This window comes from Brienomyrus brachyistius, chromosome 4 (genome assembly GCF_023856365.1).
Source record: "Brienomyrus brachyistius isolate T26 chromosome 4, BBRACH_0.4, whole genome shotgun sequence".
Lineage (NCBI taxonomy): Eukaryota > Metazoa > Chordata > Actinopteri > Osteoglossiformes > Mormyridae > Brienomyrus > Brienomyrus brachyistius.
The window spans coordinates 14076067-14100523 of NC_064536.1; the positions used below are offsets into that span (position 1 = coordinate 14076067).

Sequence of the window (24457 nt, forward strand, 5' to 3'; positions counted from 1 at the left end):
TGTGTTTCTCCTCTATCTCGGAGTCCGATGATTGACTGGACTGACATGGGACCAATGGATTTGCCCATCACCTGCTATGCTGCAGAGGATACTACTGCAGAATGTCACCTACCCGTAGCAGCGCCAAACAACAGATAAAGCGCAGCGCCTGAATCTCTTTTCTTTTTGTCTTCTAACGCGTTTGTATGCATTCTTCACATTTTTGGGTCGGCTTCAAAGGAACTGTAGCCACAAAGAAAGCTTATTCTCTCAAATTAAACACTCCGGAGGATAAAAAGGCACGAGCGGAGTGTTATAAATGCAGGCCGCTGTCAGAGTAAGGGAGCATGACGTGTCCACTTTAATGCAGCTTCCTGTGTGCTTCACGTCGGCACCATAACAGAAGGGAGACCTACGTTACTCACATAGCTGAGGCAGGTGAAGACTCTATCTGACTGATTCTGCACAATGCCGGTGAGATAAACTACAACTTTTCAGCAACCTTGTCATCCCGCAGAAGTCAAACGTGCCTGAAAACGTATGGAAAAATTAAACATAAGTTTTGCTAAGCAAGAAAACCTGGAAGGGTCAAACTGTGGTCTATGTACTATGCACAATATACTAAGCCCAGGCAGAGTCATGTGACTAGGCAAAGTCATGTGACTAGGCAGAGTCATGTGACCTACCTGAACCACCTCTCTTTTTATGCTGACTGACAAGGACTGAAAGCCACTTCTCAAAGTCTCACTATGCCTGTCCTTCAACAGATTAAACTTATTGCCCCTGTGATCTTTACCCCCCCCCCCCGTTCCCCAGCCCCTAAGCCACCATGCACAATGCCAACATGTCCCTGACAGTGGACATGACCCATATGGGTGGAACATGGCACCTTGAAATCAGCTTGGGTCTCTCTGACCAGCACCTCCTCTAGATTGTTATTGCTGACTTGGGTTTTTTCTGCTCATGGAGGATTTAAAGTTATGTCCACTAGGAGGCAGTGTGAGAAATCATTGGCTTGGAGAGCCCATGCAGAGCTCATGGAAAAGTAACGGTAACGAAACTATTTTTTTAACATATACTATCCATCCATTTTCCAAACTTTTTCCTACTGGGTTGTGGGGGGTCCGGAGCCTATCCCGGAAGCAATGGTCACGAGGCAGGGAACAATCCAGGATGGGGGGCCAGCCTCACACACCAGTCCCTCACACATGCACACCTATGGGCAATTTAGCAACTCCAATTAGCCTCAGCATGTTTTTGGACTGTGGGGGGAAACCGCAGTACCTGGAGGAAACCCCACAACGACATGGGGAGAACATGCAAACTCCGCACACATGTGACCCAGGCGGAGACTTGAACCCGGGTCCCAGAGGTGTCAGGCAATAGTGCTAACCATTGCACCACCATGTCACCCCTAACATATATTAGATATATCTAAAAAGAAACAATCATTAAAACTGCATTGTCTCCTATGACGGAGTATCGATGTTTGGGCAAAGCTTAAACCCGGCCTTGCTCAGCAAGTTTTATCACCGAGATTTTTAACTGCAAAACAACATTGCTTATGAAAATACCTTATGCTGCATCATAACATCATGCAGTATGCAAATGCCAGCTATCATAGTAAGAGTCCAGTGACAAAAGTTAACCACACTGCCCCCAAGATTTTTGGTGGTACTGCATCTCACGTACGAGTAGTGCTAATTCCATGCGTAGCTGCACAAATAATGCATGTTGCAAGCACTGAGTATCAACCAGCCCTAACACTTCCATCCTGGCCTAGATCGGCTTGCAAAACCATCCCTTACAGCCCCCACAGCCGACTGGTCTAGATCAGTCTGTAAAGCACCTGTGTAACCAATCAATCAGTCAGTGGAGCCACTGATAAATCTTTATTGCCCAACCAGCCGTCTGGTCTTGCAGCTGGGGGCGTGTCACCCAAAAGGAGACACTGAAGTAGGTTGGGTGCCACTGAGACAGATAAGCGAGATAAGCGGGACGGGGAGAATGACCATATTTACACAGGTGACCAAGCCTATCTGAGTAGACGCGATGTGCAGTTTGCGCAAGGCCGCTTTGGTGAACTTACCAATGTATTTTCCATGGAGCACAGAGATTTTACACGTAAAATGAGCCTCAAAATTACATTCACGTTTTATTTGTGTAACGGACACTTTTGCGCAAAGCGACGTGTTTTCTGAGAACCCAGAGTCAGCCAGTCCTTGGAGCAATTGTGGCTTAAGGGTCTTGCTGAAGGTCTCAATGGTGACATCACTCTTCTGACCCTGGGATTCGAACCGGTGACCTACTGATCATACCAATCCTTTATACTTACATATGTTTATTTAGTAGACAGTTTTTGTTCAAGGTGACATCCAGCATCCAGCAACCCTGGAGCAATCGGGTTTAAGCAGGGGCGCCATAAAGGTAGGGGGAGTGACAGGGGGCCTAAAAAATTTGGAACATAAATTGGATTGGTCTGGGTTGAGGGACCAATATGATATGCATACAAAATTTCTAGCGATGCCCCTGGGTTTAAGGGCGTTGTTCAATTGGCCAATGGTGATATAAATACTCTACCAGCCATAGGATTTGAACTCATGACCTTCCGGACATAGACACAGGTATTGTCAATATTCCCATTTAAATCACTAAAGCACATTCACCATCATTATACTCTAACACAAGAGACTTTCTCAGCCCAGGAGTTTTCAAATGAGCTATAAAAAAAATGAAATTCCATCTGTAATTTGCTTTTGTCTCATGCACTTCATTCTTGTTGCTTCTCTCCAGTGCGACGGAATTATATAGCGCCTCGGCGGATCCTGACAGGTGCATCTCCCTCCATTAATCAGTCCGACTTGCGCTCTCTGACAGTTCTTTTTTCCGCAGGGGGAAAACGCGAAGGGTCAGGGGGTGGCCTCAGAGCCGCAGACATATGGAGAACTGGGGAGCCTATGGAAATGTGTCACGTTGGGAGGGGGGTTAATGGCTTTTATGACTGGAGAGGATCGGTGTAGAAGGGCAGCACTGTAACTGCGAGCACCGGCACCGGGAAACGTGACGTGTGAGCGGAGAATAACACAAGTGGCATTTAAAAGGGAGACACCAGTGTCCCTCACACTCGGCCCCCATAACCACCCTGAGTACTGGGAAGACGGTTCATCGCCACGGTTACCAAACAACTCACTGCAGAGCGTTTAAACACCAGCGGAGCCTGTGTCCTAACCCAGCTCCCTGTTTTGGATTTAATACTGATTTCCTGGAGACGACTTATAAGTAGAGCAGTCCATGTCCTTCCTCCATACTGCTGGATTAGCCTATGGTAGTTTTACTTGCACAAGAATGTTCTCGGGGCAGAATAATTGATTGGTAGAGGGAGGTAACCAATAAAACTGATGAGGAGTTGGGACGAACCAATCAGATGTCTTGGTCCCGCCTCCTCTAGTTGGTTGGACCCACCTCCTCTACAATCGGATTGGTTATCTCTCCGAACCAATCATTGTTCCTTCTGCCCTCAGAACATTTTTGTGCAAGTAAAACTCCCATGAGCCACTTGGTTAATGCTGGAGTCCAGTAACTCCTGAAGCTTCCGTGACGTCCGGTGCACGTCACCGTCAGTCACGCCGTCTCCAATGGAAGTGTCCCCGTCTGTAACCCATTTGTTCTCAATGGCTGTGTAATGAAAGTCTGCATTCCTCAGCTCCCGGTGCTTTTAAGGTAATGTGTTGGCAGGGAGGGTGGGATTTTTACTGCAAACCCTCAGATGAGTCAGCACCCCCCCCCCCCCCCAATTCCCTCTAACCACGGGGTCTGCTTTCACTGGGCTAATAGACTAAAAATTACATAACCCTCCATCACGTTCAGGGAAGATGCTAATTCTGCAGTGGGCACTTGGCGAAATGTCACCCATTTAACTGGTTAAGAAGCTGGTTTAAGTATGTGTCATCAAATGTGAACAAGAAACGCAACATTAAAAATAACCGCCAGGGGGAATCATTCTAGATCACAAGAGGGATCATTATTTTAAACCTGGTTTTTAACAAAATCCGTATCGCTAATTGACCAATCATTCTGTGTGGGTGGCAACAACACACTATGATTTGAGTAACTAAGTAACAACTATCCCCACCTCAGTAAAATGTGATCCTGTGTCTGCGTTGATCGCTGAGTGACAAGATCTCTGCTGAGGGGAAGCGGTTTAGTTTGTGGTTTGGGGCTCTTGTTGATAATGCCCTCTAGCTCTTATCAGTACCCAGATAACAGCCTTAATTGCATTATCAAGCCCTAAAAATCTTTCAGCGCCAGTTTCCAGTGTTAGTGGCCACGATCAGGTGCATCAGAACCTTTGAACGCGACTCGCCAGGGATTCTGTCATCGACGCCGAGTAGCAGGCATCCAATCCATTACTTTTGTTCTGTCGTCATGGAAGAACGCGGCACCCGCAGATGAGAAGGTCCCTTTCAGCCCAGATCCACCGTCCGAAACTGTGTGCCAGCATTGTTCCGTTTGGAGGAAGGGTTAGGAGAGTGGGATCGCGGTGACGTTGGGATTTACGGCCTGACGAGGTAATCTGAGCCGCTCATTTAGGATGCATAACAATGACATTGTGTGTTTAATTCCATTAATCGTTACCCAGCAGTTCCTCTCGATGCCGTTCCTCACAAAAAGCTCTCTGTCCGTGATTATGCCACTGTAACATTACAGCAATAGCCACATATTTCTGTCTAAGGGGTCATTTCAATGGCTGTAGAAATTTACACTTGTTTCATTGCACAGAAAAAAATGTATAGAAAAATGCATTTTAGACACAGTGGACTCCCACAGATATAGGGCTGCAGGATGTGGATCCAGACCCATGTCGCATGTGAAATTTGCTTCCCCCGATCAAATGAAAACCCTGTTTCCAATAAGCAATTGGAAGGAAGGGATGGATGGATGGATATTCTACACTAAGACAATTGTATTGGGACACCTGGCCATTACATCCACAGGAATTTTTATACATACCACTCTAAATCCATAGGCATCAATATGGAGTCGGTCCCCCCTTTGCAGCTATAACAGCTGCCACTCTTCTAGGAAGGCTTTCCACCGGATTTTGGATTATGTCTGTGGGAAATGTTTGCCCATTCGTCCAGAAGAGCACTGAGTAAGGTCAGGCACATTACCATGCTTGAATTCACTGAGCTCTTCAGAACAACCCATTTCTTTCACAATTTTTTGAAAACCTGACTGCATGGCTAGGTGCTTGATTTTATATGTGACATTACAGCTGAAAACAAAAGGAAGAAGTGGAAACCATGCCTAAGCACAGACGGTTATTCAGAATCTCAGGTCCTCAGCCGTGATCTTGCGCTGATTCACCAGGACCCCGTCATGCCGACCGGGTGGGCATGGGGTCTCTGCTCACTCCTGAAACACGAGGAGATTCAAATTAATAGAAGCGGTTTTCCTAAATTAAACGCTCATCATAAATTTTAATTGTAGACTTCGGTTTTTACTTCATTTGCTAAGTGGTACATTACCTCATGCTTTGGTCACAACAATGGATTTTCTATAAATCTTGGACGTGGTAGAAATGTGAAATGGCTGCAAGTATCATTAAAGCTGGCAGCCCACATTAGCACTTGAGAAGTTATCGATCGCCGGTTTGTGATTAATCTTTTGCGGGAGGCGCTGGCATTCAGCCCTGCGATGCCGTCGGCGCTTTCATTAGCAATCGGCGGAAGGGAGAAGCTGGCTGAGCAATTGGTTTCCAGCAGTATGATTGTTTAAAAACATCTTATTTGCTATTGCCTCTTTCGGTGTTGTCTTTGCCTTTACTTGACTGAAATCATATACAGAAAATGCAACGCGCAGCGACTCATCCAAAGGAAAGAAATTAAAAATGGAAAATGCTGAAAGCGATGAGGTGATTTGGAGCGAGGGAATCTCCAAATAAAACGGCGGCTTTCTCTAGCCGGTGTATTTTCAGCCGCCGTTTTTAAAAAGTCCGTGATCACGCCAGAATAAAAGCTTCTTACTTTTTACTAACCACTTAAGTTTTAGAAGTTTGCATAAAAACATAAATAATACCACAAAACGCTCAGACACCGAGCGTAAACACTATTCAAATACCGCTTAAATCAGCCGCGGAAATAAAATGATTATGAGTGCAGCTGGGCCCGCGCGCCAGACAACAGTCTAATTGGTCTTTATATATTAATATGTTCATTATATTTTACATCCAGATCGGAGACCGAGACAAACAGGTGCACCCGATCAGCCTGGGAAGCATCTTCCAGACTTCATGAGCTGCTTGGAGGTCAGACGCTTCAGTCACTGGGGGTTCTAGACCATTTCAACTGGGGGGTGGGGGGCGAATGACAAGTTATTTATGCAAAGCTTTAGAGTCACATTTTACAGTTTTTACAAATATGTAACTCAGTCTGATTCTTCCTCCACACACTTTAAATATTTTAAAAGGGGGTTTGATCTACCTGCCAGCCCCACCCCTCGGATTTACAGCCAGGTGTGCCACAATGTGTTATTCGCCCACCCATGTTACAATTGCTAGTTCTGGGATGTTGGCGAATAGTCTTAACTGAGTAAAATGACCCGGAAATATCTAAGTAGCAGCCATAATAAGCTGTTAGAATTCCCTAAAATGCTAAGGTGCTTCAGTGGATCCTATCTTATCTCCTTTAGCACAGGGTATGTTGGAACTTCCTTGCTGAGATAATGCTATCCCACAATTCCTTGCGGGAGCAACATTTCACGTGATGCTCTTTGTGGTTCATCCTTGGAGAATAATGTCACGTGGCTGACCCACGTCAATGATACAGAATATTCAACATCAGTCCGTAGTAAATGTATTCGCAGTGCAATTATTTCCTAATTGCAGTGCAAAAGCCATCAGCAGACAAATTAAAAAACATTTATAATGTACAACAGTATCCTCATGTTTGTAAAAAGGGTAACAGTTTACTTGACGGGGCTCAAATACTTAGTAATAACTCAGTTTCTACTGAAGTATAAATTATGACCAGATCGTGAACAAATATAGTTGCTGCTTCAGATAAGATGCATCATTATTCATTAATAAAAAACAAATACGAGATCAGTATTTCACGTGTGTTATTTATTGCTTGTTCCTTTAGTAGCTCCTTAGGAGCTCACAAAGGTTTTCAGAGTTAACAAATATAGTAACAAATATAGTAACTGCTTGAGATAAAACACGCATCACGATTCATTAATGATGAATTAACATTAGATCAGTATGTAACCAAGACTTAGTTTGTGGTTTATTAATACTTAAGTAATAGTATAATACTATATTATTTGTGCTCCGTCAAGTAAAATGTTGCCATAAAAGAATTGACTTGAGGTTGGTAGCTATGGTAATTTGAAGGGCTCACACTGAAAAATACTTGCAGGTGTAAAATTCACAAGTAATGAATTACACATTGGTGGTGAATGGGAAACCTAAAGGTAGACAGGTCTTGGGTGGGCTGCATTTTGGAGGATCTGTTGTGACGTGAGGTGTGTTGACCATCTTCCCCCGTGTTCTTAAGTGGTGTTGCTAATTAATGCTCATGAATATTCAGAGTGCAGTTTTCTAAGATTTTCATAGAATTTGCTATTATCTCCATCCTGCTAAGTGCATTCTTCAGTTCGTCCAGGATTTTTATCAAACGCACATTTTTGCTTCCTAGATTAGGATGGCATGAAAATGAGTTCAAGACAGTACAGAGAGACAGTACATTGGTAGATCATTGGGGAGTCGTCTCTTTCTGAACACCAAGATGATCTATGGCAGAGCAGGCAACAAATTGGTCATCTAAATGATGTACAACATCTTAACTGTGAAAGGTTCAGTCACTGCATTATAAATCACTGTGACCTACTTTCGTCTTGTACAAGACAAATCGGCCAAATAAACTGATGCGACGTAGCATGTCCCTGTAAATATACATTAATTTCAACTACTTCCAAAACATTATACAGTATATGTAATACTTGACCTATGTTTCTCTGATCTTACAAAGGCAAGGAAAAGTAGTAATTTGCTTGCAACCTTACATTTTGCTGATTTTTCAGACTGTATTCTCGAGCTCAGTGCTAAAAATTCAATGTATCTAATAAAATATGCATCTTATAGATGAAAAACTAATTTAACGGTCTTTGGATAAAGGTATAAGCCAAGCGCTCACTATGAGCTAAGCACATTTATTGTTAGTGCTGGATTGTTTGTCGATGGAATATGTAAGCAAATAGATGATTCAGGAAACAGAGAGGGCTTGCACATAGAGTACAGAAAACATGCCTTGCACTGTAATAACAATGATTTCATAGCTTCCGGTGTGTTTAAAGTTCAAACTGCTAGCTTGAGCAATGAGGGTGTCGTCACTTTCTGTTCAGACGTACGGGCTTTATACCACCGTTGCCCAAAGTACTTACAGATCAGTACGGTTCAGGGGAAAAAAATGTAAAGAACATCCCACGTGCGCCATATCTCTCAGGAGGCAGGTAGGCACAGGCGGGAAGCACCCTGTGGAGGTGGAAAGACGCAGCAAAGCCGGTACATGGGTGTGGCCTGTTTGTCTTCACATTTTCAGGACCATTTGGCTCCGGGCCACCGGGAGGGAGCGAGCAGACACAACAGTCTGTGAGGTTTGGGCAGGTCCAGCCCAGCTTGGTGTGTTTTGAACTGCAGCAGGCAGGCCATTCGCACACATGCATTAATAATTAATGAGGCCGCCAAATTTGATCATGTGCGTGAGATAGAGCTGACTTTTGCCTTGACCTCACCTTATATTTCACCGCGCTCAGCCACTAACTGCTCCGTTAGGACTGCAATACACTGCGCGCGCTAAGATTCGACACTCTTTATTTGTCACATCCTTAGTTGCACTGCACAGGTGCAGCATGCGGTGAAATGCATCCTGAATCGCTCTTCTGACTTTGCGACTGTTAGAATGATTTAGGAAGGAATAAGCAAGAATGCAGTTACAAGGCAAATGAAAAAAATAAAATAAAACTTATATAATACAGATTGAAACTATGTGTAGTTATAAAGACAAAGTCCACTATTAAAGCTCTAGTTAAATCTATCTACCTTCTAACTGCTTATATTCTCCTGTTCCTGTAGCGCAAGCTAAAACCCTGGGTTCCTTTAAATCAGACTTAGATAAGATTTTAACAGGTCTGTGCTGTTAGTTAAGTTCTCCCCAAATGAGCTGGATGAAAGGCCTCCTCCCGTTTTGTAAATTTCTTATGTTCTTAAGTAGGGGTGGGTTTGCTGTGTCTAGGACCCCACTAAATAAAATCATTTCTGGGCCAGCTGGCTAGTGAACAAGACATGTTGCTTCAGCGCCTCCAAAATATGGAACTTATTTAATTAATATTAAATATAGTGGCCAATAGAGGGCCCAACCTGTAGCTAACACCCAGAAATGCATGGTTTGAGTGGTGGCGAACACCCCTGCATGGTCAAAACAGGATGTAGCTGCTTTTGCGGTGATGCCATGCCTTCACAGTGCACACAGAAAGAACAGGAGCAATTTAGAGCCGTTAGTTAATCTAACTGGAGCTGGTGCAGTGGTTAGCTCTGTCGTTTCACACCTCTGGGATCAGGGTTTGAGTCTCTGCTATGGCCCCATGTGTGGAGTCTGCATGTTTCGTCCAGGTGCTCCGGTCCCCCCCCCCCCCCCCCACAGCCCAAAAACATGCTGAGGTTAATTGGAGTTAAATCATTTGTAGGTGTGAATGATGTGTGAAGTTGCTCCCTGCCTTGCATCCACAGCCTCTGGGATTGTCTCGGGACCCCCATGTCCCTGAATAGGATAAACGGTTACAGAGAATGGATGGATGGAGTTAGCTTGACTGCAACCAAAATTCCACATGATACAGAACATGAAGACACCAGAGGTTGCATTTAAACCTGCAACCCCGGGGGTGTCATCTGGGTTGGATTTCTTTGGATCTTTGAGATAACGGAATCGACAATAATTGTCACTGAATTGTTATGTGAAAAATATGCCATGAATTGGAACAGAAAATTGGAATCAATTTGTAGATGCAGCCTTCAGAATAAAGCTACTACAATGGGAATGATCCTTATGTATGTTAAAAAGCCTAAATAAGCTAAACTGGGTAATCTGCCTAATCTGGTTCACTTTAGGCTTTGACACAGTATTTTTTCTAGCAAACTCCATCATAAATGATTTCTTGGAGGTCAGGTACAAATATTAGTCTCCACATTCCTCATATTGTTCCTCTTCAGCGGGTCCGAAGCCAATGTTCGGGCCGTGCCTGTTTGTGTCGGTCACGCTTGTGTGACCAGTTGAAGAGTAAAGACTTTCACGGCCTTTGTTAGCCTGCGGTGTTACATCACCGCATCGGCTGAGTAGAGCTGTCAGTCAGAAGAAAAACCACTCGTCCCGTCGTTTGCTAAGGGGGGGCTGGGGGTTCCTTGCCGTAAACTTTGTTTTCCTTCGGTGGTTTCAGTGTGTTTTTACAAGCCCCGCCAACCCACAACGTGAAACCGTGACAAGACTCGACACAGACCAGCGGTCAGGCGTGCTTCGCATGGCCTGGGCAGCCGGGTCATGTGATCTGTCAGCTCGGTGTTGATGGACGACCACGGCAGGGCCTGGCAGCACACACACTGAAACACAAACGAGCGTCCATTTATAAAATTTCCCGATTACATAGAGCACCATGGTTTGAGAACCTCCCCGCGGAGCTGGTCAGGAGATGGAAGCTGGCTCATACCTTTTCACGCAGAAGGAAGAGTTTAACCTTCATAACGTTTTTCACAGCAGTGAAAAATACATTTTGCGGCTCAGGTTTCACAGCTGAGGAAAGACTCCTATAAAGGTCTCAGGATATTGCTGTTAGCAGCCAAAGCTAACTCTTCTCTTACGCTTCCTGGAAGGGGCCTTCGGGGCCCATGGTGGCTGGAAATAGCGTTACCCCACCTTTCCAAACCTATTTTTTTGACAATAATTGGTTTCCTCATGATAAAGAGACAGCTGAGTGTACTTAGACTGACAGTCTGTCTTTTTTTAGTCAGACGTCCTGGACTGTTTTTAATATTTCCTAGCTCCACTGGCTCCTGTGGTTTGTAAGTGAAATTTTACAAATTTTTCTAGGAAGGTGGTGTTGCTGTTACAGCAGGGAGTCAGGTGACTGGTTTGCTAATCCTGATTCGCACCACCTGTTTCCACTTCATAACTAACTTTAAGTAGTCTCTGTTCCTTCTTGACGCAGTAATCCTGACCTATCCATGCTCATTTGTTCCCCAGCTATACCCTGAATTCAAATTCAGCCAACATTTCTCTTTCTCCGTGACATTTCTGTTACTGTTTATCCTCATCCCTGAGTAGGTTTAACAACAGGAACTCAACAGGGATGAAGTTACCCTAACTTATCTGGTTTTGTCTGCCATCCCAACCAGAATAATTCTCACCCTGCCTCTGGTACAGAGTTAGAGAGGATACACAAGACGCCCTATCGCAGCCTTGGCTCACTCAGTGTATAATTTAGCCTCTATACCAGCTGAGTAAATCACCCCAAAAGTTTGGCTCAAACACAAACGTTCCCATTTAGCACCCCTGGAAAACCTGGAAGTGTTGTGTGACTTTTATGACACATTCCCATCAGTCTGCCCACTGTAGCACTTCACACAGTGACCTTTGACCTGAAGATGACATCTTTTTTTTTTGGAAGGACTCCACCTGATTGGCGGAAAGGAAAGCATATGTGGTGTGGACGTCATCCCACAGTGTGCCTGACATCCTCAGAGACAAGGTTGGGCTAGGATTAAAAATCGGCCCTAGATTTTGTGGTCCACCACGTTCCCCACGGTAGATTTTACCAAGCGATACATTTTGCCAAATGGAAGAGAGGGAGGGGAGGGGTGTTGGTAATATACTCGTCGGCCCACCAAACAAATGCCCGGAATGACAGATCACAGCAACATCTCATCAACATATAAATGCATAGGAACACCAACTGATCGCATCCTCAATGAAACATTTGTGTCTGGCAGCAATATAATGAAACACATCACGACTTTGGGTAGAGCACCGCTGAACTCCAGTCTGAGGACTGGGATGGGGGGTTGCCATGGTAATGATCTGCCGAACTCAGGTTCTAGTGATTTTTTTTTTGTCTTTGTTTTGTCTTTCTGCTCCTCTTGTCTCCACGCCGCATCATTCCACCTGTCACTCCAGATGCCACTGAGGACGGGTCACCTTGGCAGGGGACACGTAAATATCACATAGACACTGACCAATCGGAGATCCATCTGCACATCTGAAAGGCAATTCAGCGTATGTCTTTAATACTTTGATAGAGATTCCAGCTGAAATACGTACAGAATCCCACACAACAATAGCACAATACCTCCTGCATTCAGACACACCTACCTGGGTAAAAAAAAAAAAGAATTGAAAATTCTTGAATAAACACCTTAAGCTCTGTCTGTTAAGCAGATTCTAGGACATGTTGCATCACTATCATTCAAAGAGCGGCACTGATAATTTCAAATGGATTGCAAAACTATTATAGCTCCATTTAACAATGAATCCTGTTGACCTTTGTAATAATGTTCAGCGGCAGGGTAAGGTTATATGTGGTTTCAAAATGCCGCTTTACCCAGAGAGACGCTCTGGGAGTTATCCAGGACACCGTTTTCTCACGGGAAACTACTTTGGTTGGATTAGGAAACACTCATTTAGAAAAGCTTGCCTTTAAATACTTTTATCTTTCATCAGCCTCCATTCACTTGGTATTATGCGTGTATTCCATAGATAATGCTGCATTACTTCATTTGCAATATTCCTTATGTATGACTGTGTGTGTTTATGTGATTCTATATCATTTTTGGTACCCGCCTAGATGTCGGTCTTTTAGACAATTTAGAACCTGAAACACCAGATGTGTTCTTACTGAATTGCCTGGTCCTGATTCAGTTTTACCCTTAATAGTAACAAAAACTCTGTGACATATCTTCAGTTCATTAATAAGTTTAGAGTTCAAACAATGCCCTTTCTGATTGGCTGACACCTAATTGGCTGAATAATAAACAAGATTGCACAAGCCAGCCAGAACTCCAGGCTACCCTTAGCTGCATCCGTTTTAACCTGGACTATGAAGACATTGAATCTACCTGTTGCTGTCATCTAACAAATCTATTAATAACCAAGGATAGTATTTAAAAACAATAAATTATGGAAAATGTCTCTTCCCTGGGAGAATAATGACCCCAGTTTCTTCTGAAGCTGGAAGGTGTTGATATGAACCTGCCAAGCCATATATGATCAGAATGAAGATGTTTGTTGCATTATGGAGGTTGGTCTGACAACATCACCCTTTGTGATTTCTGACAGCTTTTCAGATGCATTTCTTTACTAATCCAGCTGGTGGAGAATCACTCCATCCAGAGTGTCCTCCTGCCCTGTACCCTGTGATGGACTGGCATCCATCCAGAATGTCCTCCTGCCCTGTGCCCTATGGCAGACTCTGGACCCTCCCATAATCTTGTATTGGATAAGTCACTGGAAGATGGATGGTACCTGCACCAAACACCTTGATAGAACATCGTAGTTCCTCGTAACCAACTGAGGCCATTTTTTGCTGCAGAAAACAACATTAAAGAGGATGCATATTGATCTGGCATTTGCCAAGTTGTTAAACGTCTCCACATCTGTGTACATATTATAACTCTGGGAAAAGGACTGATACAGGTATCTTGTGAAGTCCACCATGATGTTGCTGTTCTGGGAAACATGCTCTTCTTTTCAGGAATGAGAGCCCCTTCATGTTATTTAACATCAAAGCCTCCCCACAAGGTGTTTTTGCATGGATCCGTTTCCAGGTACCTTGTTTCTGACTAGTGGAATGGCTTCCAGGGGACAGACATGACCTGTTTTAAAAGGAGTAAGATAGCATTTGTTGACCTAGATCCAAATTAGCCAGCCAGGCCCACAAGGACACTAAAGCAGTGTTTCCCAACCCAATCATCGGGGGTCCACAGATAGTCCATGTTTTTGCTCCCTCCCAACTCGCAGTAGGGTACTGGGAGGGAGGAAAAATGTTGAGTGTCTGGCAGGGAGTTGTGAGGGAGCAAAAACCTGGATGATCTGTGGGTCACCGAGGACCAGCTTGGGAAACACTGCGCCGAACTATTGGCCTCGTGAATAATGTAAGCAAGGCTTGGTTCTGTGTTGGAGCCTGTAGGCAGGTCGCACTATTGTATTTTATTTTTTTCTTGGGGGTCTTGCAATGTCCCTCGAAGCCGAAATAATGCACCCACAAGTAGGACAGACAGTCCCATGCTTTGTGGAGGAATAACTGATGATATTCATCCCTGCAGGGCTAAGGGTTTCCTGGGATTTCACTCATACCAGCACACACACACACACACACACACACACACACAGTCCTGTACTCATACCTTGAAATGTTGGACATTTGGTACCAACAATTTAATGTATACCTGGACCACACACACACACATACTATAGATGAAGAACACTTTGTCTCACAACAAATTTGGGATGACATTGGATTTCACCTGTCAAGCATACACTGTTCATATATGTACCCTAACTGAGAAATCAGTGTGTGTGGGGGGGGGGCTGTAGGATCACACATAGTGTTATAATATTCTATGCCACCCACTTGTCCAGCAAATCTCCAGCCAGTTCTCCACAGATGTGTGGAGTAGAGGTCTGTGACCCGGCCCAAGCCCCACAGGTCCTGACTAAGTATCAGGTTTTGGGCCGGGTACGGCTTGGTCTTTTATTTTCAACTCCAGGCTCGGGTCCGGGTTCATTTTTATGCATGATTTTTTAAATGTGCAAATCCCTTTTTGCACTTGCGAGGTCATTTGCTCATTTGCACTTTCCATACCACCCCTAATAATCACCCCCCCCCCCCTCCTTCTGGCCTACCAGCTCCGTAGCAACAATCCACCTGCGATGGAAGAAATACAGCAAAAGCTCGCAAATCTCTCAGTTTACAATTATGACTAATATTTCCATAATTTCCGGTTCACGTTTTAGATCTGCTAGTACTAATCGGGCCGGGTCCAGTTCCGTCTCAGGGTCTCAGGTACAGGCTGGGCTCGGTCTTTAAATTCAGGCCCGTACAGGACTCCAGTGTGAGGAAGAGGATGGAACCACTGAAGTATCACGCTCTTCAATAAACCCTAATAACCAAGCCTGATGTAGGGAAGTACCTGGACATTACAGAAATTCATTCACTGAAGCCGGTCTAGTTAAAACAAATGATCTCAAATAGGGATGATTTTCCTGGGAATGTCAATGGAGACCCTTTCTGGACGTTCATGGAGTTTATGAAGGGAAGTAATGTCTTCTGTAGTGCTATCTATACACACAATAGATTCAGATTATGGGGTGAACCCTAGAGGAGAAGATGCCAATCCCCCACACACAGAGCCATGTGTGAATTTAGCAATTTATAAAAGAGAGACAAGGAGAGTGAACAAGTACAGTGTCTGAAAGTCAAAACATGTCATGGTGTGCCTGATGGCTAGTAGTGTGATTAATGGTCGTATTATTTTTCATAGATACAATAATGCATTATGGCAGATGCATCAGGAGAGGCGGTTGAGCATGGGCGTGTCCTTGCTGATTCACAGAGGTGAGGAGGTGGTTATTTTAAACGATCCCAGCATCAACGGCTGCGGGACAGTGGAAGGATATTCCCAGCTTTGGCTTGCGTCACCCAGCACCGTGTCGATTTTATGGACTTTTAGAGGACAGTGGATACAGGAAGCTGGAATAGAGATGCAAACTGGCGGAGTGATGTGACGAGCGAGGCTGCGGTCCTCCCAGCAAACTGGCAGAGTGATATGACGAGTGAGGCTGCGGGTCCTTCCAGCAAACTGGCAGAGTGATATGACGAGCGAGGCTGCGGGTCGATTCCAGCAAATTGGCAGAGTGATATGATGCGCGAGGCTGCGGGTCCTTCTAGCAAACTGGCAGAGTGATATGACGAGTGAGGCTGCGGGTCCTTCCAGCAAATTGGTGGAGTGATATGACGAGCGAGGCTGCAGGTCCTCCCAGCAAACTGACGGAGTGATATGACGAGCGAGGATGCGGGTCCTTCTAACAAACTGGCGGAGTGATATGACGAGCGAGGCTGCGGTCCTCCCAGCAAACTGGCAGAGTGATATGACGAGCGAGGCTGCGGGTCCTCCCAGCAAACTGGCGGAGTGATATGACGAGCGAGGCTGCGGATCCTTCCAGCAAACTGGTGGAGTGATATGACGAGCGAGGCTGCGGGTCCTCCCAGCAAATTGGTGGAGTGATATGACGAGCGAGGCTGCGGGTCCTCCCAGCAAACTGGTGGAGTGATATGACGAACGAGGCTGCGGATCCTTCCAGCAAACTGGCGGAGTGATATGACAAGCGAGGCTGCGGATCCTTCCAGCAAACTGGTGGAGTGATATGACGAGCGAGGCTGCGGATCCTTCTAGCAAACTGGCGGAGTGATATGGCGAGCGAGGCTGCGGGTCCTCCCAGCAAACTGACGGAGTGATATGACGAGCGAGGCTGCGGGTCCTCCCAGAAAATTGGCGGAGTGATATGACGAGCGAGGATGCGGGTCCTCCCAGAAAACTGACGGAGTGATATGACGAGCGAGGCTGCGGGTCCTCCCAGCAAACTGATGGAGTGATATGACGAGCGAGGCTGCGGGTCCTCCCAGCAAACTGGCGGAGTGATCTGACGAGCGAGGCTGCGGGTCCTTCTAACAAACTGGCAGAGTGATATGACGAGCGAAGATGTGGGTCCTCCCAGAAAACTGACGGAGTGATATGACGAGCGAGGCTGCAGGTCCTCCCAGCAAACTGGCGGAGTGATATGACGAGCGAGGATGCGGGTCCTTCTAACAAACTGGCGGAGTGATATGACGAGCGAGGCTGCAGGTCCTCCCAGAAAACTGACGGAGTGATATGACGAGCGAGGCTGCGGGTCCTCCCAGCAAACTGACGGAGTGATATGACGAGCGAGGCTGCGGGTCCTCCCAGCAAACTGGTGGAGTGATATGACGAGCGAGGCTGCAGGTCCTCCCAGAAAATTGGCGGAGTGATATGACGAGCGAGGATGCGGGTCCTCCCAGAAAACTGACGGAGTGATATGACGAGCGAGGCTGCGGGTCCTCCCAGCAAACTGATGGAGTGATATGACGAGCGAGGCTGCGGGTCCTCCCAGCAAACTGACGGAGTGATATGACGAGCGAGGCTGCGGGTCCTCCCAGCAAACTGGTGGAGTGATATGACGAGCGAGGCTGCAGGTCCTCCCAGCAAACTGACGGAGTGATATGACGAGCGAGGCTGCGGGTCCTCCCAGAAAACTGGCGGAGTGATATGACGAGCGAGGCTGCGGATCCTTCCAGCAAACTGGTGGAGTGATATGATGAGTGAGGCTGCGGATCCTTCCTTCGAGCAAACTGGCGGAGTGATATTATGAGCGAGGCTGCGGATCCTTCCAGAAAACTGGAGGAGTGATATGATGAGTGAGGTCCTTCCAGCAGTCTCAGGTATACTACAAAGATGTTTCATTGCTTTTACTAGAATTCTAGGGTCAGACAGAAGGTTAGAGTCATAAATCAGCCGAAAGAGGGTAGAAAACAGCTCTGTATTACTTAGCAAGAAAGGGGGTCGGGGTCTGATGAAGCAATAAAGCAACGAAAATTATCAAAGGAAACACTGGTATTTTTACTATTATTAATAATTGTTAGTCATTAATTACTGGCTTTATATTTTATTGGAGAATTAAAACATTTTAGTGGAAACTGTATTTCTGTGTCTGTCCAACGCTAGAGAGCAGCAGAGATGGAGGAATGGTTGCTTTATTTTGAGAAAAATTAAAGGAACTCATCCCAAAGCCAGGCTGTAGGTGGATCGTGAGCTCCCAAATACCATGTACCTCTCCAACCAATGGATTTATTACAATAGAATAGAATAGAATAGAATAGAATAGAATAGAACAGAATAAAATAAAATAAAATAGAATAGAATAGAATAGAATAAAATAGAATAGAATAGGAGATACTTTACTCACTCAGACGGGGAAAATGAGTTTCTGCATATCCCATCTTGCTCTCCACGAAACAAACAGATACATGTAAAAGTGAGAAAGCTTGAGGGTCACAGCACTGGGTCAGTCAGTGTGCAGCCCCCTGGAGCAAATGGGGGTTAAGGGCCTTGCTCAGGGGCCCATTATGAGTGCGATGGACAGATTTAGCAGCATCATCTTCCACTGCTGGTGATGTCAGTACAAATACATCACGTCTATCAAGAGGATTCAGCGACGGTAGTTCATCTCATCATGTCTGACAGCACTTACGTGCGACTCTCAGTGTGATCACGGCACTTTCACCGACTCGCTCACTCTTACAGACATCAGATGTAACACATTACATCACCGTCTTCTGGATAAATATGAATGGACAGTATCCGAGTTGCCTCACCTCAAAACCCATTGTGGTAAAATTAAAGACTGTGGATTCATTCCCAATTACTGACTGTCATCTTTGCTGCACAGCTCAGTTTTCTTCCTCATCAACTATGCTTTCAATAAAATAATTACATTGTTTTCTTGGCATTGGTCTGTGATATATAAGACTGCAAAGATCCAAAAGAAACGGCACAGTTTCATTCCATCATACTTATATATGGAACAGAATATGCATTTTTCTCTCCACCTCAGCAGTCTAATTTAATTGGCTAAATGTTGTCACGTGATCACCGCAGGTCACCATTAACTTCCTTTTAAGAAGTTTAAGGGACTTTACTTTCTCATCCACGCCAACATTAGTGGGTATAAGACATATCACTTACAATTCATCTTGGCATCCAAGAAAACTACTCTAACTCGGCTTAATTTGCTGATTCGGTAGCAGATGGAGGGAAAAGGAGACTAAACGGAGTTTAAATGATTAAGCTTTTCTTGGTAGACAGTCTACAATGCTGCCAAATGGTTTTAGCCAATACCTCATTTTTTTTTTTCTTTCTTTTTACAAAGTGGCCCTTAATGCTGTATTAAGTCGTTAAGTTAGTGAGGCTTCATTGTGAAGAGCCCCCAGGCCAGAAACTGAAGGCTGATGGGGAAGATTTGTAGAATATTCACCAGACGCCATTATCACATTGTATCAGCCAATAGGGATCGCCGCAGAGAGGAAGGCCTCACCTCTGAGCTGCTGGGCACTAAAGAGCCGCGTCTTTAACGGATTTAGAGTTGGGCTCAAAGCCGCCTGATTAGCTCTCATTTTCCAGACAACTCCTGTGATTACTGCTGATGTTAACTATACATCTCCTGTAATTACTGCTGATTTTAACAACATATGCCGTTATTAGCGCTGATTATGGCTATACATCGTCCATAATTGCCGCTGATTCGAGGTGTACGCCTCCCATAGGGGGCCTTTCTAGAAGGTGCAGGAGTGCAACCCGGCTGCCTCACACCTCAAGGGGTGGAGGGGGTGGGGTTTGATTCTCACCCCTGCACTTTGCATGTGGAGTCAGGAATTTCTCTCCATGTTTGTACCATTCTCTTTCTGAGGTTCAAAAACATAGTTAGGTGAACAGGCGTCTCTGAATTGCTCGTAGCAAAAGCGGGATACATTTATGGCTCACTGGGACCCTGTACTGGATCTGTGGTTATGGATGGATGGATGGATGGATGGGCGTAGGTTTGGTTTCAGCATTGGTAAAGACCAAATCAGCCCCAAACCCCTAAACACATACAGTACTCCCACAATATTGCTATATGTCCCTACCATCCATACTCAAATCTGCTCTGCATAGATGGAGAGATACATAGAGGGATGGATGAAGGAAAGAAGGTCATAAACATAACCCCCAAAGGCAGCTTCAAGTTCTGGGAAGGATCCTACTGTTATGCAAAAGAGTTAAAGTATTCAGTTGAATCCCTTCAGAAACATCTGACAATTTAAAAGAGTGATTGGAGAAATGACCATTTGGATCAGAGTGTCTGTCAATGCACTTTGTTCAGAGAGAAGCACCAGATTAACATCACGGAGCCTTTCTGGAGATGTGAGCTGTGAGGAGGGGGTGACCTAAAAAAAAAACCCTGTCTATATTCAGACACACCCCTCAGGTCCTGACAAGGCTGAACGCAAAGCCTGATCTCAGGGGGAGCAGCAGAAAGCCGCTAACAGCGCTGACCGCCCCCACAGACACTGAGAAACAGACACTTTCCAGAAAGAGGTCACTTTTCAGAATAATACCAGCAGGTCTGCACATTGTACTGACTGAAATTAGAACCTTAATGAAGACTGCGTCTCCTGAAATGCATTAAGCTATAGGCCACAGCTCACTTTGTGAAGCACTGCATCCATCAGGACATTTACCAGCTGTAATTAGCAGCAGTGACATTGCAGGAACACCAGTAAACCACCAGTTAATTTTAGCAATAAGTCATGGCATTTGACGTCTAGAGCAGTGATCTTTTTCATATTGATTGGATGGTCTGTTGCCTTTTCTCCCAGTAGATGTATGTCCTGTAAAAACCATTCACCCTATTGGAGGCCGGATTGTTATCAGTGCTTTGTACCAAAACGGCTGACGTTCATGCAATACTCAAATTACCTCTGGCATATTTTGTATTTAACCGTATTTTTTATATATGGGAAATATTTTTTATTTCATCCTATTCCAATTTCGTGAATATGTCCCTGTAAATCTCACAATGAAGGCTTTACATAAAACGTACTAGAATTCTCGCGACGCATTTTCTTGATTTCAGTGTCTTTGCGCATTTTGGACGGACGCTTCCATACGCGCCCCGAGTGCAGTTAATCACTAGGCACACTGCAATCACGCTCTTTCACGGGTTAATTTTACGACCGTGAAATAAAGAGCATAATTTCCAAATTACAGGCATCTCTTAGGGGATTTGGCAGCAACGATTTATGTCAAAAGCCTCATCTTGTAGAGGGACTAAGTACCGGTCGAAAATGCTCTGAAGTATATAGGGGCAGGACGATTACGTCCTGTCACTCAGGACAGCTCTGTTTAGTCTTGGTTAGCAATGAGTGGGAGGGTGCAACACCAAAACTGACAGGTCCAATCAAAATAAACTCACTTTAAAAATCACTTTACACGACAGATGCTGTCACCTTCCCATCCTTTTACTGTGTGGAAACGACTGAATGAATCCTGCCGAACACAAAGTATTACGGCACATGCGTATGAGGTCAAATTTATTATCAATACGTTTATACGTAATTTACCACCTCATCCTGTAATGATGCGGGGCAACTTTAAAACAGTTTATTAAGCTGCAGTTACACCTTCTATCTGTAGCAGGCGGCACCTTGATTGTCAGTGGTACTTTAAACACAAATCAATTACAAACGGCGAACATTTTAAATAGTGTATAGTAGCTCCCGTTCTGTACATGATCTATACCTGCCTCCTGCGCTGTGCTGCCTGAGATATTATCCAGGCCCCCGCTACTCCGCTCCGGATAAGCGCTTGGAAGACGGGCTGACGAACCTATATTTATACTGGATCACGGAGTTCTGTTAAGTTTAGGTCTGTCGGGTAAATAACAAGACTAGTGTCAATGGTACAAAGAATGAAGACTAATAGGCTACTTTGGGTAGATGATAATGGTGCAAAATGTACACCTTTAAGCCGAAATTTAAAACAATCGGCAGCAATCGCCAATATATTAATTGTACATAAAGTTAAATTGTTCTGAATTCTGATTAAACCGGTATTAATATAAAAAATGAATCACACGGTTAGTAAAAAAAAACTGACAGCACCACATAAACATTACACTATTAAATATTGTGCATTTCACTTTTTATTTTTTCCTAAGTACAAACCAATTTAAGCTTGTTTTCTGGCGGGGTCTACACGGGCTACAGCTTTTCCGACAGGTAATTTTTGCCATTCCTCCGGTCTCTTGTTAAAGGGATGACTGTGTATACCTAAAGCCCCTTTGGGTGCCTCGGACCACAAGGAGCGCGTCTCCGAGCGCATGGCGAGCCTTCTGCGACAGCAAGGAGCCCCCCGCTACTTAACAGGGCCCAGGGTCCAGTCGTGGCCCTTTCTGTTTTCCTTAAGCCCCAAACAAAACAGGGCTGCACACGCCCGTCATCACCTCCGCCGGCCGGGAGCGGCTCCTCCGCAAGATGTTTGCTTTGCGAGATTCGTGCAGAGAAGTTTTAAAACGCAGCGTTACGCTGAAAAGCATCGGACATGAAAGAAGCGGCAAGGTTTTTTCTTTGTTTTTTGTGTGGATGGAAAAGCCGATTGGATCTGGGCTCTTTTAAAAAAAAAAAAAAAAAAAAAAACCCAAGCCCAGGTGATTCATCATACTCCCTGACAGAGACCTTTTCCACAGCATGACTAACAATGCCGCCGTGATTGCAGCGACGAGCTCCGATTGAAAGATACGCACATCTAACACCCGAAGCCGAGCACCGCCGATTACCGACGTCCGACCACGGCCACTTTAGAAGCATCTACAAAATGCGGACCGTGTCGATTTTAGCTCACCAAAAACTATTGAAGACCTTCTTTCATGAGAACAGGACAATATACAAATAACTGTAGTGGAGTTACAACGACGCTAGACGTTTTATGCCGTTTTGTATACAGGTTGGAACGTTATCAGTGCTTTTGATTGTAAAAACAATTAAAAACCCTTGTAGTTTGTTTAAAGAACTCATGGCTATAGGACTAAGTTATTCTTTAAAGCTGGTGTATCTGAGATGGTGTATACCAGTTTTCCATGCACCCCTTGTAATCTAACCACAAGCTGGTGCTACTTGACTGCGTGCATCATTCATCCTCCAAAATCTGCAGCCATTTTGGACACACGGCTGGTTCCTTCTCCACACGCTTCATTGTCTGAGAACATGCATATCTTTGTTATCTGCACGAGGGATATGTTGCTACAGACCATAATCACACAACCCTCCATAGAAAGATAAGAATTAGTTGCCTGGCGATTGGAAGACTCAGCACTGGCTTGTCATCACCTCCCTGCTCTCCAGTTATTTCTCAAATCTTATGATTGGGACAGTGTGACTTGGCACTTAACCATCTCTCCTATTTGACTCTCCCTGCCGGCCCCTGGAGGATGGGCTCCCCCTTTGAGTCTGGTCCCTCGCAAGGTTTCTTCCTTCTAGGGAGTTTTTCCTTTCCACTATCTCCTATGGCTAACTCACTTGGGTGCGGATGCTGTAAAGCGCTTTGAGACAATGTAATGTTGTGATAACGCGCTATACAAAAATACATTTGTTGTTTTGTTGTTGTTGAATTCAACACCAGAAATTCACTATTGTTCCCAACGCTACAAGACATGTTTATTCGTGACGGGTATTGCATTTTTGCAGCATGAACTCATTGCAACTGCTCAGGATAATTAAAAAAAAAAAAAAAAACATCGTAAAGTGTTTCAGTTCATCCCACTCGAAGTGGGTTAATTGCAAGCATTGGCGTTTTTCTACCATGATGATACTCAGGGACACTCACGGTTCTGCAGTACTAAGGGCCAGACGGGGAATTGTTTTATTGGGAACTGGACTTTGAAGATTCTAATGGTCCATTCTGGAGCAGATGTGAAGGTTGAGGAATAAAGTAGTCATCACAGTATAAAGCTGTCAAACAACTATTCAGAAAAGCTATAGCTGGTCCTTCCTGTGGCCTGGTGTCAGGGCTCTCGCGCTATGTACAGCGTTGCTGAACACCTCTTCCTCGGTAGGGCTGACGTTTAAACTGACCCCTCCGGCCTCCTGTAACTCTTTCAGCTACACCTGCTGCTTTTGTCCACAGACTGCTGACTGCGACAGGTTTGCCTTTGGAAAAAAATTTAATAAACACATCCACCCACCCATCCATCCATTGATTTTCCAGTTGATCATCCAGTAGTGGGTTGCGGGGGGTCTGGAAAGGGCTCGAGGCTGGGGAGATTTCTGCACATGTCACCAGTCTGACACAGGGCAAGAAATCCACTAACCCATCCATCCATCCATTTCCCAAAGCTGTTTATGCAATACAGTGTTGTTTTTCCTTACAAATGACAATTACCGCAAACATGTCCTAGATAAGCGGTTTGAAAGATGTATGGATGGGTGGGTAGATGTATGGATGGATGAGTGGAAAGATAAATGCTAATGTGTATGACCACAGTTCAGTCACTATTTTGGTTCTTCTGTGCCTGTCTAACTTTCAAAAGAAACTTCAATGGCAGACATAAAGATTAAGGCTAAGACTGCAGGTCTGAACCAAGACTCACATGAGGAAAGTTTCATTTAACAAATTGGTCCTCTGCTTTTTCATTTTGATCATTCAATCTTTCATTGCATTGCGCTGTTCAGAATGTGTGGGATGAAGTCATCATCTAATCCTGAAGAAAAATGGATTGCATATCCTTTTATTGAGTTAAAGGGATATCTGAATGTAATGGTTCCCTTC

At 44.8% G+C, this 24457-nt stretch overlaps 1 protein-coding gene across 1 annotated transcript in view; it reads right to left on the reverse strand.

The window, feature by feature from the left end:
- Window positions 1–5129: 5129 nt before the first annotated feature.
- The window catches only part of LOC125740757 (RNA-binding protein 33-like), a 57376-nt gene continuing 38048 nt past the window's right edge, over window positions 5130–24457 (reverse strand). Inside the window, exon 16 of the mRNA XM_049012380.1 lies at window positions 5130–5394. Coding sequence (XP_048868337.1) covers window positions 5343–5394 — 52 coding nt within the window. The 3' untranslated portion in view covers window positions 5130–5342. The remainder of the gene's footprint in view (window positions 5395–24457) is intronic.